Here is a 20,257-nt window from a genome sequence, read left to right as displayed (position 1 = left end):
GGGCTGACTACGGGAGACTAGGCAAAGGCTTGAATCATCCCATCAAAATCTCATTGCTCGTATTGCTCACAACCTTGCTCACGACATTCCTTTTCGCTTTCTCTGGGGGCATTCTTGTGTCAAAAAACGAGTTACAGAAATTAATGCCACTTCATCGGCAGCGGTAGCTCTTACCTCTTACATAGTGAGCTTCTGTCCTCAAATGCCCGCTATGCGCTTCGGTCGTTGCGTAGGTCAATCTTCCACACATAGTTGTCGTCCCATTCACTAATGATCCTTCTGTAGATAACGACGTCACTTCTTTCCCGGCTTTCCAAACGGAATTCATGGCAGGCCGCACCTTCACGGAAGTGTTACCGCATCTTCTCCGATCGTCAATGGCATGCCGCTCTAGATTTCATAAACAAATCCATCTCTAGCCGCCGCGACGCCTACGTGTACCAAGTACCAAACAAGAAAAGTCCTGAACTTCCCCCGTCTATCGCCATCGTGCCCTCTTCCTCATTGTGGTCCATCTGTGAAACTGAGAAGACACAGTGCATCTCGAGGGAACGTCACGATGGAAGGGGAGGAATAGCATGTGTGCTACTAGGCTTTGATGAAGTTCAAGTACGTACTTCGTTTCTCCCCTCTCTTTTTTTTTTTCCAAAAGATGTTGCTGACACCGGCATACAGACCTACATGGCAACGTACACCCCGTTCTCATCCGTCATGCCCTCCTCGATTTCATCCCAACAAGACAGGCAAGGGCTCACGCCTCTCCGACCTTCCCTTCCCCTTCTCCTACCCATGACCAACTCTGGGCTGCTGCTGCACAAGATCCGTAAAGTCCACTCAAACCATGAAAGAAAGCACTTGACGGTCGAGCTCTGAGCGCATGGAGCCACATACAGGCCAGCGCAGAATCCTGCCGTATGCGCTTACCCCGTTCTTGCTTGGATGGAGGATAGCAGAAGGGAAACGGTTTGGGGTTGGCGATTCAGAGCGATGGCTGTCCTCGTTGGTGGCGCTTTTTTTGAAGAGCCGCCACGCTCTGTCTCGTCCTTTCAGCCGGGGTAAGCATTCGTTTTCCTCGTTCTTCGATCTTACAGTATTTAGATTCGACTTCCATTCCCTGTAGCCGCTACCTTCACCTCCGTTGGTGATCGACGGAGGATTCGACTAGCCCCTCCTGCCCTTTCGGTTTGTGCAGGGAATGAAGGACGGGCATTCACAAATCTTTGTGTACATGGTAGGTCTCTCGAATCGTTCCTCGATAATAAGAACAACACCGATTCTTTGACAGAATGACTTCCCTTTTCAACGAACGCGAGATACTGTTGCCTGTTATACTAGGCCATTCACGCTCGCAACGGGACTCTTCACCCTCCTTTGGTCCGTCTTCTTGGTTTTCCCTTTCTTTCCTTACTCATGCACCTATCTTATTAGAACTTTGTCGTTTCTGCTCTCGGCAGCTCACAATTTACTCTCTCCGCTTATAGGGTATGCAAGTTGGTCCAACTTGGGTTAGCGTTCATTCGGGAGGTCGCAAAACAACAACATACTCAATGACTCCAAGAATACCAAAGGAAAAGCCGAGCATGACTGACCGATTGGACCATTTGTGGGATCTCGTCGATGGCAAGGATACCATGACGTTGGGTTATCGGTGAGTTTACACCCCACAGTCATAACCACAAAGGGCTGATCTATCATTGCAGTGTTCTTCGTGCCCAGTGAGGACGCACGTCAGCGTGAATGCGTCGCTCCCGGTGAGATGCGACTGGAGATCATATTGGGGTGAGTTCGTCATTTCTCTTCGCCTCTCCTGGGATCTAAACTTGTTTCCACTCTAGCTTCCCGCGTCGGCGGGCCAAGCGAAGTCGACGTCCGCGTATCTAATCACCGACTCACAGCACTAGCTAAAAGCTCAACGTTCAACGCTTGTCTTCGGACTTCAACGAATCGCTCTTTTAACAACCTCAGAGTGCGGCGCTGGATCGATGCACATCGGTGGATTTGGAAAATCCTGACGGACAGCTTCTGCATAGGCTCCCTCCCTCCTGGACCCAGAACGTCGACGACACATGCCTTACAATTTAACTCTTCCTATACGAGCGTAGACTCCACAATCAAGGAATCCGCTCGCTTGCAAGTCAACGAGACCGCCAACCCGGAGGGATTTGAGCCAACGTCTACAATCACCTTGCAAACGATCACCGATCATACGTTGACTGAGGATCATGAGTTGCATAGGGGACTATCTGCTCGTATGAGCGAGTTGTAGCCCCCCTCAAATGTGGATTTACCAGCCCACTTGCGTTCGTTGCTCAAAGGCAGAATGGGAGCGGAGCTGCTGCTCACAAACTTCATCCTCGCAATCTTCTCTCCGCGCTTCGAGATCTCCTAACACCTACCTCTACCCATCCCTGCTCCATGACACCGACGTAGGTCGCATATACACCCCTTCCAATCACTTTTAGTCAGCCAGTACGACCGTAAGCCCAGTTCTTCGCCTGCACCTCTCGCGGTATCCCGCATTCCCGGCCCTTGGCATCTTCAACGCCAGAACTGTCATGTTTGCGTCCTTTGCTGTGAATTCTGCAGGCAAAAGAAAAGTAGTCGTGACTTCTTACATTTACAACAGCCTGTGCTCGTGTGTAAATTGAGAGGTAGTGCAATGTAATCGTCCGACATTCCTCAAATAAGTGTACCATTTGCCGAATGCCTACCCAGTTTTTACTTGATACCAGTCATCGTCGTTGTGGAACTTGTGAAAGTAGAAAGTTAACGAGTGGCCGTTCATGTTTTGGGAGATAACATTGACATGGGTAGTATCCCAACACGAATTGGTCAAGCTACAGAGTCAGGGTTGTAATGTTACGATTCCCATTGTAAGCAATATAATCAAACGTCTCGACTTTGCCGACGTTCAAGCTTGAGGGTGTTCTTTCGATCAGCTGAACAGAGACTGAAGCTTGGAGCCCTCTCCCTCCTTCCCCTGGGGCAAAAGCACAGCATACATACGCACCCCAAACAAAGCTATACACGCTTGCTGTGAGTACTAACCCGACACATGCGAAGCAGTCAAGTATCACTGACCTATGTGCAATAGCCACGCCCCCCATCCGCCATAGAGGTCGGTGTCCACGCGAGAAGAGACGAGGACCCTAATGAGTTTGGTGTTTCTCGCCCTAGGCCTTTGCCCTCAGTAGTTCCTTATTGGCAGTAGAACTATTGGAAAAGAAGGCAGGTGTCAATAACCATCGTCGTCGGCCGCGCCTAATCCAAACTTACAAGAGCCCAATCAGTGATGCGTATGTGTGACGTTACGGTAGCATGGTGGCGACGAGCTGCGGATGGATACACAAGACGGACAATCTACACTGTGTGAACGTTGAGCCCAGAGACAACGAATTCTTGTGGTAAAGGCAGAGAGTGGGCCACTGGGTGGTACGTATACCATGTACGTAACGACGAATACAGCGTCGGGAATGAGGTTACCGAGAAGATCTGAGCGCTGGGTGAGCTTTGGCAGAGGAGAATGACAGGATAGCGGAGCAGGTGGCCCCAACCGATGAGACGATTGATGCGTGTGAGAGGTCTGCCTACGGCCAATGGCAAAGAGTTGTTGTTGGATGAGCGGGCTTGGTATGGAGGCGGGTTCGTTAGAAGGATTAAACGAAATTTCCTTCGTGAGTCGATGCACGACGGGATGCAGACTCAGTTGCCGGGTCGTGGGGGTCATGGTGGACCTAGGAAAGACGGTAGGATCATCGAAGTGGGGCTTGCGTTGGTGTTATATAACCAGGACCTGAGTAACGAAGGGGGGCAGTTAGCAAGCGAAAGATCGAACATACTGTACTATTTCGACCAAGTGTTCACGTCACACGTCACATCGACAAAAAAACTATTTTTTTTTATTCGTCTTAAATCAAAAGAAAAAATTTCGGCCATCTCGGTGTGAAAAATTTCCCAAAATCGTGAACACTTGGTCGAAATAGTACAGTATGCGAGGTGAAAAGGCATCCAGAGATCGAGGGAGGAATGAGAGTACGAATGAATAAATAACGCAAGGGCGATAGCTTACCAAAGGAGATATGGCCGTTATCCCCAATCTCCAGCTCTCCGAAGCTTTCCGACTGAAGCTTGCGCTTATGATCAGGTGGACGGCAGTAACCTAGCATGCCGTGTGGAGCTTTTCGAGAGGGTATTACCGTCGTCAAGCTGGGCAAACGCCCGCCACATCTGCAGTGGAAAGGCTGTTTAGAGAAGGCGTTGTCGACTTCGTAGGAAAGAAATACTGACGATTTACTTCACCTAGCGAAGTCTCCCCCGTGTTATGCAAAATAGCTTCGAGCGTTGCCGGGTGGGAGTCCAGACTCCAAGGATCCGTAAACAGTCCTGTTGATAGCGTAAGCATCCAGTAACTTCCCGATTTCAAGATTTCAGTTGTCGTACCAGTAGAAATCTGTGGTTTGCGGTCTTGTGCGCTGTGCGCTTTACAAGCATGGCGCTCGTAAACGAAATCAAGAGGACCGAAACTGTCATAGAATTGTCTTCGCATTAGAGTAACGTGGGCAGACGAAAGAAGAGAGGGGGTATGGTTTCATGACAGAAGGGTAAACGAGCTTAGGCAGAAAGGGGAGCAAATCTAACGGGAGGAGGAACTCACTCAGAGCTGGCAATGAAGCCCGGGTAACGCATCCTTTGAATCTCAACAGCTCCCCGCTCTCTCTATCGGTACGTTGGCGGAAGCGGTCATCGGGTTGAATTTTGATCACAGCGAGGTCGGGTCTCCAGGCGATGTCGGCAGTAGTTGAACGACCCAGAAAGGTATCTTTGGATGACTCGTCATGAAACTCCATTCGACGAGGGGGGTTCGTGAGGGAACTTCGAGACTAGAAGCTGGCCGAACAAAGACAACATTCACCTGACAACAATAAGTAGGAGGACCCATAAGTGGGTCGCAAGGTATCTCTCCTGGTGGAAGGAAAGGTCGTCTTTCGCACAGCTACACAGAACAAGCACGACCGTGACCACGCATCTGCCTTTCGTTCGAGTTCGTTCGTCCCTTTGAGTTTCAATTTCCTTCAGTCTTGAGAGGTGGTCGTCGTTTTGCTTCTCTGACACACTTCTCCGTTGACCGCCATCCTTGTGGCCTGACTTGACGGCGAACCACTGTACCTCAATCAGGAATGTCAGCCTCTGACTCTGTGAAACGGTCCGTTACCCATTTTGAAGATTGATGCCGCACAGCATCGATTCTCTCTTCTGAACCACCATGTCTGATCCCATTGACCCACGCGAAACTCGTTTGAAACGCAAGCTCGAGGAATTGCCCGTTGAAGACACGATCGCTGACCACCCACGTAATAAACGCTATGGTGGTTTGACGTTAGGGTTCATGATCTCGGGCTACTAGATAAATATTAACGTGAATCCGTCAGCCCCAGCTCCGCCCCGCCCATCTTGATAACTCCATCTTCAACCATCAGTGCAGCGGACGTAGCCATGGCAGTCAACAGTAAGATACATTTTAATCTTCCTGCATCGAAGTGAGCATTGATTGCTCATCAATTCAAATTTCCAGGTGATCAGGTTGATGTCTCTGCGGGTGGAGTGCTTGAGTGCTTGCAACAAGTTTTACCTATCTCCACTGGTCTGCATTAACCCCAAACCTCTGTCATTCATCATTGGTAACACTAATATAGATATCCTGAGTTCTTACCTGCCTACCACTCCATCAATCACCCCTGTTCCTGGAATGACTGTTGCCTGTGAGATACCCCTCACTCTGTTTGCTGTAAAGTTCGTACTAACCTTCATCATTTCTTATCTCACAGTTGATCAGATTGAAGGTCCCATGCAAGGAGCTGTTGATTCCTTGCAACACCCTTCTCCTATCTTGACAGGTTCATGCTTGCTTCAAATCTCTATATTCTATTTCTGATAACACTGTTTAGATTTTCCAAGTTCTGACCTGCCTATCTCTCTATCCATTCCTTCTGTTAAAAATGCAGAACTGATGCCTACCAGTCAGTACTCTTATAGATATAGTTCAGGCTTGCTCAAATTAGACAGACCATGCAGAGTCCTCAACAAACTTACAAGCTAACATTATAAACAACATTTCAGCCCCAGTTCAAAATGTGAATACAGGCCCTAACTATGGTTTGTTGCATTTGGATTATCAGATTTTATTGCCTTCACTTATATTTTAATAGGTACCATCAATCAAGGTAAGTAACAAGACAAATATTATATTCATCTTAATGTTGTTTGTTATCAGTAGGTGTTAACCCAAATATTCAAATAAAACTTGAGATGTTTGGGGATAAGCAACTGGGTATTATTGCAGGTTCTTACTTCAAATGTGTAATTGAACTTACATCTTTGACACAGTGAATGAGATTTATCAGTGGCTTTCTCCACCTAAGGAGTCTGTTAACTACAATGCTGCACATGAAATTCTGGAGAGTCAACCAGACACTTGTCAATGGTTTCTCAATGGAAATACATTTTATGGGTGGCTCAAACAGCCTGGCTTTCTCTGGATCAAAGGAAAATGTAAGTTTTCTGTCAACAGTTGTAAATTTATACATTATTGACAGTCTATCTAGCTGGCTCTGGGAAAACTATTTTGAGGTTGATTATCTTAATATTTTTCATGAAATAAAATTGATTTTTCTTTACAGCTCAGCAATAATTCACAATATTTTCCGAAGATTCAATGCTGCCACTGCATATTTCTTTTTTGATGGCAGAGACTCACAGAAGGATTTCCAGCTGCATGATAAATTACTGCGATCACTCATCTGGCAGTTCTCTCTGAAATGTGAGGGTGGAGTGCCTAAGGTCTTAGTGAATCTGTATGCTCACTGTGGCAATGGTCATAAAGAGCCAACTCTGGGTGATCTGCAGAATACTCTTCAAGCAATTCTTGATGGCTTTAGTTCAACTTTCATCATTCTGGATGCTCTTGATGAATGTACTGAAAGAGAAAAGCTTCTTAACTGGATTCAGACTTTTATTCTTGAGAAAGATAAAAATCTTGGACTCCACTTGTTAGTTACTAGCCGTCCAGAACAGGAGATTGAGGACAAGTTCAAGTCTTCTTGTTATATTGACTTGGTTGAGGAATCTGAGAATCATGATCTTGTAGCCTATCTTGACTATCAGCTTCAGAATGACTCTGACTTGCAAAAATGGGACTCTGACACTCAAGAGGAAGTCAAGTTGAAGTTAATGGAACAAGTGTTGAGGGAGACATCTCGTGACCTCAATGTTTACGCGTACGCTTTATTTATCCCTCCTATTCATTCTCCCTTTTCTACATATACTTCCGGTATTTGCTAGTCTTTACCCAAGCCACCCGAATTTTCCTATATATATGAAAACCTTATTTCCCTCCACCTCAGTCGTCACCACCATTGTGTCTGACTCTGAGGTGAGATTATTCCTACTTATGTTTACCTACTTGACACTGACGTTACCTGTACCTAGCTCTTCGTACGTTAACAGGTAACTAGACAATACAGTCGTCACCACCATTGTGTCTGACTCTGAGCTCTTCGTACGTTAACAGGTTATGGGCCCCGTTGCGCTCTAATTAGAAGAAAACAGACACCTACTTGCTCTATCACCTTACTTGCGACTCATAGAGCCCACTTCCCACACACACAAAAAAATATGTCGTCGTCGGCAAACCCCCCTACTTTCTCAGAAGAAGAAAAATTCAATGGGACAAATTTCGCCACCTTCGAGACGCTTGTCATTATTGCGGCTAGTAGCCGTGGCGTCCTAGGATACTTACAGGGAACCATTCCCAATCCGGCTCCCTATCCAAACCCTACGACTCTGAACTACACGCCGACGATGCCAAACGTCCCACTTCCTGACGATCCTACCCCGTGGTACTCTACTACCCCTTCTGGTGCAGAATGGGCAATGCGCGATGCTTGGGCACGCGCACTGCTTCTCTATAACACAAAAAATGCTATCGGGCTCGGTCTCAAGCTCGATGGTACTGCCGCTGAAGCATGGAAGTCACTTACCTCCCAGTACAAAATTTCCTCCGACCTCGCCATCGTCACCACCCAACGCGACCTCCGCAATACCGTCTTCACTGACGGAAATGACTTCCCGACGCACATCTCCAATCTGCGCACCAAATGGGCGATGACCAACAATTCGGGTGCGAAGATCAGTGACGCTGACTTCCGCATGATCGTCTTGTCGTCGCTTCCCGAATCCTGGGACAGCGTCGTTGGAACGCTCTACGAATCCAAGTCATCCGCGGATGTCATCAGTCGCCTGATGATCCATTGGAACCGTATTGACCGTTCTAGGTCAGTCGCCAATCCAGCCACCGTCGTTACAGCACTCCAGGTTGATGCAAGGAAGGCGCGCAATCAGTTACTGTGCGCCAACCCAAACTGTGGACGTCGTGGTCACCTCATCACCAACTGCTACTGGCGTGGAGGAGGAAAGGAGGGACAATTCCCCTCGGGTTTCGGACAGCGCGGGGGAGCGCGTACCTCAACACCCCAGGGTGCCACCAACAATGCTAATACTTCGTCAGTCACGGCGGCGCTGACAGACACCTCACCCACCTCTGAAATCACGTTTGCGCTCATCTCAGATGTGGCTAGTCGCACATTAGCGGTTACAACCACCTCTGGAGAATGAGACGTACCAACATACGCAGATTCTGCAGCCAACAAACATTGCTTTGTGAATCGCTCCGACTTCTCCACCTACCACGCACTATCCAAACCTGACGAAGGCCAACCTGCAAATAAAGGAGGTCAATTCCGCATTATTGGACATGGCGCGGTCACCAAAACCATCGTGTCAGGACCACTGAGGACCACGATCACCTTCACTCATGCAGTCCACACCCCTGACCTCATCGCAAACCTTGTCTCCATTGGCAAGCTTGACGAAGCAAACTGCTGGGCACTTTTCGGTGGAGGGGGAGTGACCTTCTACGATATTCATGATGGTCAGAAAAGGACTCTGATGAAAGGTGCAGGGAGGAATGGGATGTACCTTCTCCATGTCGAGCCCCAATCCCTTACCAAACCCCAATCCCTCACCACTCACGCCCTTGCTGCCCGTTCCCTCCACAAACCAACAAACATTGAAGTGTGGCATCGGCGATTTGGACATGTCGGTGCACGCTCAATCCTAGACATGGCTAAGAAAGGGTTGGTAGATGGACTCGACATCACTGGGGGCGCTGAAGTCGAGGGAAAATGCGAGGATTGCATTTATGGGAAGCAAACGACGCGACCCTATGACAACACGATAGAACCTGAGACGGATGTCTTGGAACGTGTCTACATCGATCTGTGGGGACCAGCTCGTGTCCGCTCCGTTGGGGGAGCAGAGTACATGATGGTATTCAATGATGGGGGGTCCTCTTACCGAGTTGGGTATTTCCTTGCATCGAAGTCGAGTGACACGACCCTCACCGCGTTCGCCGAGTTTCATGTCAAGGCAGAGCGCGAGACTGGGAAGAAACTAATTCGGATTAGGGTGGACATGGGCACAGAGTTCTTTAACGAGAAATGGAGGGACTATACCTCGAGGCACGGCATCACCGTGGAGTTCAGTGCTCCATACGCCCACGGCCAAAATGGGGTGGCAGAACGTGGGATGAGAACCATCATCGAGAGAACACGATGTGTTCTCGCTGATTCCGGTCTAACCCCATCGCTCTGGGCTGACGGCGCCTCGTTCATCATCTACACTGGGAACTTCATCCCCTCCGCTCGACATCCTGGTTGCATCCCCGCTGAGAAATGGACGACAAAACATCAGGATGTATCACACCTACGTCCATTCGGCTGCACCGCGTATGCGAAGATTCCGGCGGAGATAGGTGCATCAAAGTTGGCACCTCGATCGATCAAGTACACGTTGATCGGTTACTTCGGACACGGAACCTACAAGCTGTGGGATCGGGCATCAGGCACGACAATTAAAAGTCGTGACGTCATATTCGAGGAAGGCCACGGACATCGCACTACCTCCGACGACCCCAACATGCCCCCACTTGTCATTGTCGACGACGACGACGACGACGATTCTCCAACACCTACCCGTGAGGAGAAGTCAGGAATTTCTGGTGTTATCATCCCACCCAAACCACTTGCGCCTAGACCACGAACCACTGATCCTCCCTTACACCCTGATGTCGCAACTCTCACCACCCCGTCAAACCCCCCTACCACACCTACACACACGCCCACCGCCCAAGCACCTTTGGCACCCAGACGATCCGCGCGACTAGCAGATTTGGGGACTGGCGCGCCAAATCCGAGCACAACAGCCTTACACACCACACTACCTGAGTCCCAGGTTCCCCGCAGTTACTGGGAAGCCATGACGCGCCCAGATCTCTGGCGACCTGCAATGGAAACAGAATGGGGGGTCTTGGGTGACAGAGGGGTTTTCGAACTGGTGGACGCACCTCCCGACGCACGCATCATTGACTCTATGTGGGTATATGCTAATAAATACGATGCAGATGGCAACATCATTAAACGGAAGGCGCGCCTTGTCGCAAAGGGCTATACGCAAATCCCAGGCCTTGATTATGACCAGACCTATGCCTCAGTCGTCCGCCTGGAGTCCTTTCGCATGACCGCCGCCATCGCCGCCTCCTTAAACCTACACATCTGGCAGGTCGACATCGTTGCGGCCTACCTCTATAGTACCAACAAGTTCTCGACGTACATGCGACAACCACCAGGTTTTGCCGTCCCGGGGGAGGAAGACAAGGTGTTGAGGGTCGTCAAAACGCTGTATGGAATGATGCAGGGAAGATATGATTTCCAGAACGAAATGTCGGGCGCATACGAGTCGTTGGGATACTACAAGTCGCTCGCAGACCCATGCGTCCACTCCCGTCTTGTCAACAATGAACATACCATCACCAGTACATACACCGACGACATTTTTGGCGCGTCCACGACGAAGGAAGAGGCAGAGAAAGCAAAAGGGGAGATAGAGTCCTGCTTCGAAATAAAAGACGTGGGGGATCTTGGTTACATCTTGGGGATTCGAGTCGAGAAAGACGAAACTACGGGTACGATATCCTTATCTCAGGAAGCTTACGTTCGTCGCCTACTAGAACGCTTCGGGATGTCAGACTGCAACACCAAGTCCACCCCATTACCTCACGGCATTTCACTTTCTGAATCCGACTCCCCCTCATCCGACGAAGACACCCACTACATGAAGGACAAGCCCTATCGCGAGGCCCTTGGTGCCTGTATGTGGGCTCAAGTTGCAACTCGCCCTGACATCGCCTATGCACTCAGCGTCCTTGCACGCTTTCAAGCAAAGCCTGGACCCGCACACTGGAAGGCGATGCTCCACCTCCTTGCGTACCTCAAGGGCACAATCACATACAAAATCACTTACCACCGCGGCGTGAGCCTCGACCCAATGGGTTTCGTCGATGCCGACTATGGTGGAGACATCGACACGCGCAGGTCAACCTCGGGATATGTATTCACCATGGCAGGTGGACCCGTGTCCTGGAGCTCGAAACGCCAACCTACTGTCGCGCTTTCCACCACCGAGGCAGAATACATGTCCCTCACGCGCGCAGCACAACAAGCCCTCTGGATGTATTCATTCATGTCCGAGGTTGGTCTCAAACGGAACTTCCCCGCCGTCCTTCATGGTGATAACGCCGCATCGATCGCCCTCTCCCTCAATACTAAAGGGCACGCGCGCGCAAAGCACATTGATATCCGCCATCATTATATTAGGGAGCGCGTGGCACTCCGAGAAATCGAACTCGTGCAAATCCCCTCTGAGGAAAACCTCGCCGACGTCTTCACAAAACCGCTCCCACGCGTCACACATCAAAAGCTCATCCAAGCACTCAAGTTGGACCTCTAGAAGTCCCTCGTCGTCTGGGGGAGTGTTGAGGGAGACGTCTTGTGACCTCAATGTTTACGCGTACGCTTTATTTATCCCTCCTATTCATTCTCCCTTTTCTACATATACTTCCGGTATTTGCTAGTCTTTACCCAAGCCACCCGAATTTTCCTATATATATGAAAACCTTATTTCCCTCCACCTCAGTCGTCACCACCATTGTGTCTGACTCTGAGGTGAGATTATTCCTACTTATGTTTACCTACTTGACACTGACGTTACCTGTACCTAGCTCTTCGTACGTTAACAGGTAACTAGACAATACAGTCGTCACCACCATTGTGTCTGACTCTGAGCTCTTCGTACGTTAACAACAAGCAGATGGAATGTATGTTTATTATCAACATTTGAATGACACAATGAGTGTTAAATACAATTTTAGGTTTCGTTGGGTTGCATTACAGTTAAATGAGCTTAAAAAGTGCTGGACCAAGGCTGATCTCAAGAAGCAGCTAGCTGATCTACCCCAGGGTTTAGATAAAACTTATGACAGAATCTTGCTAGGAATCAATGAAAAAGCTCATTGCTATGCTAAAACTTTTCTACAGTGGCTGTCATTTGCTGTTCGTCCACTGACACTAAAAGAGTTAGCTGCAACTGCATCTATTGATCTTTCTGCTGAGAATGGACCAGAGTACAACTCTGATAATGAACTTCAAGATGTGGAGGATGTCTTGAAAATATGTTCTAGTTTTATTATGAAATCAGAAGGTGTGTTTAGAAGAATAACAGATTGAAATGGGCACTGACTATTAGATAGGCTTCATCAAGCTTTCCCACTTTTCTGTAAAGGAATATCTAATATCCCAGTATATTCAAAGCCATCATGTGAAGCAAGTCAGATACTTTAGTTTCAGTGAGGAGCTATCACACTCTGTCATATCTCAAATCTGTCTGGCCTATCTTCTGCAATTCAATACATCTGAGCCACTTGATATCAATCTGGATCTATCTTCCCCTCTTGCAAAATATGCTGCAGAACACTGGATCACACATGCACATTCTGGTTGCCAGTCATCTTCAATATTTGCATTGATCTGACAGATGAAGATAATGCTTTTGTGAACTGGATTCGAATTTATGATATAGATACATATGATATAGATCTACAAAGACATAGGGATGAGATTGCTAAACCACTATATTATGCATCACAGGCTGGACTAACTGAAGCATCATATGTTTTGTCAGAAATGACGACAGATATAAATGCACAGGGAGGACACTATGGAAATGCACTCCAGGCAGCATCACATGAAGGCCATGAGGCAATTGCAAAGCTGCTCATAGACAAGAGAGCAGATGTAAATGCACAGGGAGGACACTATGGAAATGCACTCCAGGCAGCATCATGGAAAGGCCATGAGGCAATTGCAAAGCTGCTCATAGACAAGGGAGCAGATGTCAATGCACATGGAGGATCCTTTGGAAATGCACTCCAGGCAGCATCATTTGGTGGACATGAGGCAATTGCAAAGCTGCTCATAGAGAAGGAAGCAGATGTAAATGCACATGGAGGATCCTTTGGAAATGCACTCCAGGCAGCATCATTTGGTGGCCATGAGGCAATTGCAAAGCTGCTCATAGAGAAGGAAGCAGATGTAAATGCACAGGGAGGACACTATGGAAATGCACTCCAGGCAGCATCATGTGAAGGCCATGAGGCAATTGCAAAGCTGCTCATAGACAAGAGAGCAGATGTCAATGCACATGGAGGATCCTTTGGAAATGCACTCCAGGCAGTATCATTTGGAGGCCATGAAGCAATTGCAAAGCTGCTCATAGACAAGGGAGCAGATGTCAATGCACAGGGAGGATGGTTTGGAAATGCACTCCAGGCAGCATCATTTGGTGGACATGAGGCAATTGCAGAGTTTCTCATAGAGAAGGAAGCAGATGTAAATGCACAGGGAGGACACTATGGAAATGCACTCCAGGCAGCATCATTTGGTGGACATGAGGCAATTGCAGAGTTTCTCATAGAGAAGGAAGCAGATGTCAATGCACAGGGAGGACACTATGGAAATGCACTCCAGGCAGCATCATATAAAGGCAATGAGGCAATTGCAAAGCTGCTCATATACAAGGGAGCAGATGTACATGCACAGGGAGGATACTATGGAAATGCACTCCAGGCAGCATCATATGGAGGCCATGAGGCAATTGCAGAGTTGCTCATAGAGAAGGGAGCAGATGTATATGCACAAGGAGGACACTTTGGAAATGCACTCCAGGCAGCATCATTTGATGGACATGAGGAAATTGCAGAGTTTCTCATAGAGAAAGAAGCAGATGTAAATGCACAGGGAGGACACTATGGAAATGCACTCCAGGCAGCATCATGTGAAGGCCATGAGGCAATTGCAAAGCTGCTCATAGACAAGGGAGCAGATGTAAATGCACAGGGAGGATGGTTTGGAAATGCACTCCAGGCAGCATCATATGGAGGCCATGAAGCAATTGCAAAGCTGCTGATAAAGAATGGGGCAGATGTAAATGCACAGGGAGACAGCTATGGAAGCGCACTCCAGGCAGCATCATATGAAGGCTATGAGGCAATTGCAAAATTGCTCATAGAGAATGGAGCAGATGTAAGTACTAGTTAGATGCACCCAGGGTATTAAAGAACAGGTTATTATGCAGGACATGGAATAGTGAAGATTTTATGGAGGATCAGGATGAAATGGAAAGATATCTTGGATGCTTAATCATTATAACTAATGTCAAGATACAAGCATACATATTTAGTACATTTTGTGTAAACAAACATTGGAATAAAGTTTTGTGACTTAATCAAAGTTTTTGCAATGGTATTACATCAAGGGGGGTCCAGGATTTGAAAATGCCATATAGGGATGGTTAGTTAGTCCTGCCAACAGGCTGTCAAAAAAAATTTGACCTCCTATATTTTTCACTCCAATTGGCCTGGAAACAGTCTGAATCCATCCAAATCGTCAAGCTTTTTGATCCAGAGATCAAAGGACCAGTATGTTAAATGGAAAGATAAGATTGTGCACCAAAATATATGACACAACTAATAAGATGTCAAGTAATATGTCCTTATTGCAAGACAGTGGTCAATTGGATTCGCAAACTACCTCAAAAGGCACAAACCCAGTCACCAATATTGCCCACCCCTCAGACTCCATCATGTCAAAATCTTGTGTCTGAAAACCACTGTGTTGTTGACAGGGTTGTGCATGCCTAAGCATTGACATACTTCCAGACACAATCGAGCTTGCTGGCATTCACTTGCACAGTTCTCTGGAAGCTTCAAGGGAACAATCCCTGAAACAAACGAAGGGAGTGAGATGTTTGATGTTCTGAGGGAATGCCAGATCACGACATTATGACATAATATTTCTATATTTGGAAGTATATTCCCACACATAGTTAGTTACACTTGAGACAACATGTAATCATAGGCACTCAAAGCTTTGGAATAGCCTAGAATCCTTGTTTTCATGAAATATTTGCTCTCAATTTCTATGTATGGTGACGGATTTGTACATTCATCATATTCTAGGGACTGTCCATGGATACACCTGGGTAATAGTCATATCTGATCTGTGGATTGGATAAGCCACAGTACAGATATATCTGTGGGTATAGTGGCTCAGAGCAGCCCTCCATCTATCTTCACGAGTTCTTCACCATTTTCCATGAAAAAATATGCGTTGGAAAGCTCTCCTTTGGGAGATTTTTATTCTAATAAATATCCTATGTGAATATTAGTAGAAGCTCATTATTTAATAACAGTGGAAAATGATATGATCATGAAAATATTACCAGCATCCGCATGAAGAGCAAACATCATGATTCAGACATAAAGTGAGTCTTAAAAGTAGTGACAAATTAAATATAGTCATCCTAAATTATATTATCTAGCTGTCATCAGCAAAATTCATGCTTTGTCAGACTCCTTCCATTCCCAGATGTTTGAAAACATCCCAAATTCTTTTGGAGAAAGAATTTTTAGTTTCATTTCCACTATCAAATTAATTTCACATTTTTTTTATTGCTCTTTATGCATACTGTTAATGATTGGATGCAGGATGAGCATCAAATACCATTATAAATGCTAGTGTAGTCATACTACTTACCTAAGTGTTATACATGATTTGGAAGGTTCATAAAGTATAAGCACTTTATATATTTGCATCATATTTTGTATGAAATACATATAAGTACCCCAACCACTGTAAGAATTTTTGATGCTCACAGATGGGTATGGTATGCATTTGTCACTGATCTGCCATATACACATTTTCTTTCTGACCTGTTAAAGATGTTGTTAATTTATTCAAGACCAAATTAATCTCCGTATAGCATTCAAGTCAAAAAAATGTAACATAGTCCATTCTATGAATGCATATATAGTGTGGAATAATAAAATCAGAGTAAAATACAAAGGAAAAGCTGAAGAAATAATTATATTTCGATGAATTCTTGTTCAAATTTATCAAAGGGTGTTTTTTATTTTAAGAGGGAGTGAGATTGATGAGTTCCACAGGCTTACAAAGGGCAGCGGTGCATTGGAGCTGCTCCTGCCAAGGTTGTCCAAATATAGCATATGGATCACAGATATCCACGGATTTCTATATATATCCATGGGTCTGATCCGTGGATAACGGGTATCAGCGGCCATGGATAATACCTGGTTTTTGCTGATCCATGACAGTCCCTATCATATTCTGTCAAACAAAATTGTCTCATAGATCCTAATTGTTATTTCCTGGGCCAAAGCAAAAAATTATTCTAAATAACAATTAGAATCTATGAGACAATTATATGGTTCATGCTTATTTTGGAACTGATTACTTTTTTTATTATAAGTTTGTTTGACACAATATGATGAATATAAAATTCCATCACCATACATAGAAATTGAGAGCAAATATTTCATGAAAACAAGGATTCCAGGCTATTCCAAAGTTTTGAGTGCCTATGATTACACATATGTAGCCCTACATATTTGTCACTGTCTCAATTGTTAGTCCAGCCATCGAGGCCTTAGAAAAAAACTCAACCCCATATGGTTATCAAAAATCCTGGACCCCCCTTGTATTACATTTTGAAATCTGATATTGGAAATAATTGGATGCAGCTTGCAGAAAAGTGTAATGTTTTACTATACTGTTTTGTTTTCTAGTGAGTGAAAAGTCCTAACATTAAACCCAAGCATCAGCACTGTTATAATATTGGAGGGCTATATATAAGTAAAGCCAGTCAGAGAAAGTGCATGGTACCAGTATGGTTAACCACCAACTCTGAGGGGGACAGCCCCAATCTTTGTTTTTCTTTTTTTTTGGCTTGACTTTTGAATGGTGTGTATCACCAACTTGAAATACAACACATCATCAAGACACAGATATGATATACAAAAAAAGGCATTGAAGTAAAAAAAAAACTGAGGTAATATAAAAACCAAGCATCAGTACTCTCATATCATTGGGAGGGTATAAGTAAAGGAAGTCAGAGGTACATAGCATATCAGTCATCCCGGATCCACACCCATTAGTCTCTGTCCTTCTTCCATCCCTTCCTTCATCCCAGACATTTGTCCATCCATCCCGCCTCCAAACAAAAAAAAGAACCTTCTCCCACCCACCCAGCCTATGTCCTCCCCCCCTTCTCCCCATCAAAAAACGCAACCAACTGCCCAATCGGAACCTTCCCCACCGGCTTCGGCATCGGCATCTTCACCTGTAACCCCTCTTGACTTTGCTGATGCCTCCTCAACAACAAAGGGTCCACGAACTTGGTCCCCCCTCCACCAAGACCACCGCTTATCATCCCGTCTCCCATCCCAATGGAGCTGGTACCGGAGGAAAGTCGCTCAGAAGACCGGGACCTCAACTTCGGCTTTAGCGGCGCGGTGGTCCCCATGGTAGGAGTCTGTAATGGAGTCTGAGGAGGGAGGAGGCTAGCGTACCCATATGCACTCTGTGCCCTGATCCGACGAGTGGATGGCGATGGTGACGTAGTTGCTGTAGACTTGTAATCACCGCCCCCAGGTCCACCAGGCAATATCGAGTTTGAGGTGGTGGAAGACAGACTCCCATTCGCGTTCTTGAGCTTGATGCCGGAAGATTTGCCGATTGTCTCTTCACCTTCTCCGAATTCACCTGCTCCTTCCTCCTCTTTCTTCTTGTCGTCGTCATCGTCCCCTACGGGAGAAACGGAAAAAGACCCCCCAATCACACGGGAGTACGACCATGGTGTGCCTACCCTTTTCAATAGAGGAGCAGTAGCAGGTGCATCCGTACGGGTATTAGTATTCGCATTGGTATTGGCGGCGGTATTGGCAGCGGTGGTATAGAACAAAGAAGCAGCGTTCGAAGAAAACTCATCCTCGTCAGGTGGCGCAGTTATCGGCCCTCCAAGCGCAACGGTGTACCGTTTCCTTGGCGTGGGGCTTACACTCGTCTGTCTTTTCCCAGCAGCCGATTTCGGGGGCGGCAATCCTTGTTGTGCTGTTCGTCCCTTCGCTGGTGCGAGCGTTGGGCTCGACGTTCGATTGGCAGAAGCAGAGGCAGGAGCGAACTTGGGTTGAGCAGGCGGAGACGGCGGCCTACCCGTACCGGAAGCCAGTGAAGAAAGTGAGGTGGTGGAATATGAAGCACCCGGTAGTGTACCCAGTCCTGAGGATGAATGGAGGGGTAGTCCCGAAATGGCCATAGACAACGGCCTCATAGCGGAACTAATCGACGAAGGGGTAGAGTTACTAGGGGAGAACGTATCTGGCGGAGAAGAATAATCCCCCGCAGGGTACGGTAACCTTGTGCCCGACTCTCTCCTCTTCGAAGTCTTGGGGGGACTTGTAGATTCTCTCGCAGTGGTACTCGATAATCTGGGATGGTGGATGGGCGTGCTGGGTGCTGACGGAGACCCGTGAAGTGCGTGGCAACGGAAGACGTCGCTTGCGAGTGCGTGACGATGGAGGAAGTGGTTTGTGGTGCTACAGATACAGCGGCGGACTGCGTTCTCGGTCCCGCAGAAAGATTATTGGGGGCCGTCGCAATTTTCGCCATCTCCCGACCTAGCTCGCCTAGTCGGCCTTGGAGCTCAACAACTTCGTCCCGGAGGTCGTGGATCTCATCTTTCATGTTGTCCGTCGGACCTGCGTGTCTTAGCCACTCGGAATCGGATTCCTTCTCCTTCTCCTTCTCTTTTTCCTTCTCTTTTTCTGCTTCCTTATCGACTAACCATCTCTCGACATCGTTCATCCGATCTTCCAGAGCCCAAACGTGACCCACGGTCCATTTCTCAAGCTTCTCAAAGCGTTTGACTATCGTGAGGAGTGTGCCTGATACGTCTAGCGTTCCTTGAGATGTGAACTGTGCGTACAAAGGTGGAGCCTCGCGAGAGGGGATGAAGACAATGTATCAGATGCACGCATGGGAGACGGCGTCAAATTAGGTGGCATATTTGATAGACTCGGACGAGAAGGGGTAGGCGAAGACGGGGAAGAAGAAGGTACGGGAACGCGTCGGACGGGTGTCGTTGGAATGTTGAGATTGACGAATGCTGGATCGGTAAATTTGCCTTGGGCGTTTGCGGGCCATTCTTTCTCTTTCCCCTTGCCTTTGGCGTTCTTCTTGTTATCCTTGTCCCTTGCCTTTGCGTCCAATATAATTTGCTGAGCAGGCGTCGGAGGGTCTTTCGTAGGCGTAAGCCTATTCTTCGCAGCAGACCACCAACTACTACCCGACTCTTTCTGCGAATTAGACGGAGATGGCGGATTGGGCATGGTTTGAGACCTCGAGGACGGAGGAGGGAGTGACTTTGCCATCATAGAGAGTACACGATCTTCAACGAGCCTCCTCTGCTGAGCCTCCCGCGTGAGTATCGCTTCCGCTTCTCTGCGACTACGGTCGCGTTCCATCTCAGCTTCACCTTCTAGCTCTGCATCGCTTAGCATATGTGATCGTGGTGCTGTGCCCCCTACAAATGTGCCCATCCTTTGAACGAAGCTGGCTGCGAGATGAGAGACCGATGAAGAGGGTGATAGGGAACGTTGCTGTTATGCCTCTTGGTCGTCCTCCTGGTCGTCGTCGTCGTCTGAGCCGTTTTCGGAGACGGAGTCTGTATCGATGCCTGTTGAACTGTCTGGAAAGAACGCGTTTCGGAGTGGCGAGGGTGGACGTGGTGATGGTGACCTCCCTCTCGGCTCGGAGGCTAAAAGAATGATGATTGATCAGTGGAATAGTTGCGATCTGATGTTCTCCAAGACATACAATAGAAAGGGAACCAGCAGGCGAAGTCATCCTTCGTTGCTGTCCACCATTCAAGCTCGACGACGGTGCTGGTGCTT

General features: G+C 47.4%; 3 protein-coding genes across 3 annotated transcripts; 1 reads left to right on the top strand and 2 right to left on the bottom strand.

The window, feature by feature from the left end:
* Positions 1 to 202: 202 nt before the first annotated feature.
* On the top strand, positions 203 to 2,389 carry LACBIDRAFT_333334 (uncharacterized protein; the record flags this gene model as incomplete). The annotated part of the gene is made up of 11 exons (XM_001887945.1): positions 203 to 229; positions 286 to 609; positions 676 to 823; positions 1,051 to 1,055; positions 1,099 to 1,182; positions 1,429 to 1,482; positions 1,569 to 1,648; positions 1,701 to 1,715; positions 1,769 to 1,779; positions 1,836 to 2,249; positions 2,292 to 2,389. 11 exons carry the CDS (start codon positions 203 to 205, stop codon positions 2,387 to 2,389), a joined length of 1,260 nt encoding a protein of 419 aa, XP_001887980.1.
* A 318-nt stretch (positions 2,390 to 2,707) lies between these two features.
* On the bottom strand, positions 2,708 to 3,727 carry LACBIDRAFT_333333 (uncharacterized protein; the record flags this gene model as incomplete). Its single annotated transcript, XM_001887916.1, has 4 exons — positions 2,708 to 2,837; positions 3,082 to 3,149; positions 3,277 to 3,332; positions 3,358 to 3,727. 4 exons carry the CDS (start codon positions 3,725 to 3,727, stop codon positions 2,708 to 2,710), a joined length of 624 nt encoding a protein of 207 aa, XP_001887951.1.
* Positions 3,728 to 17,556: 13,829 nt separating this feature from the next.
* Positions 17,557 to 19,903, bottom strand: LACBIDRAFT_311034 (uncharacterized protein; the record flags this gene model as incomplete). The annotated part of the gene is made up of 3 exons (XM_001887915.1): positions 17,557 to 18,793; positions 18,868 to 19,280; positions 19,337 to 19,903. 3 exons carry the CDS (start codon positions 19,901 to 19,903, stop codon positions 17,557 to 17,559), a joined length of 2,217 nt encoding a protein of 738 aa, XP_001887950.1.
* Between the last annotated feature and the right edge of the window lie 354 nt (positions 19,904 to 20,257).

The sequence above is a fragment of the Laccaria bicolor genome, genomic scaffold (genome assembly GCF_000143565.1).
Source record: "Laccaria bicolor S238N-H82 LACBIscaffold_49 genomic scaffold, whole genome shotgun sequence".
NCBI classification, from domain to species: Eukaryota; Fungi; Basidiomycota; class Agaricomycetes; order Agaricales; family Hydnangiaceae; genus Laccaria; species Laccaria bicolor.
The sequence above is the reverse complement of the archived record's forward strand: the minus strand, read 5'-3'. Positions and strand labels throughout refer to the sequence as shown.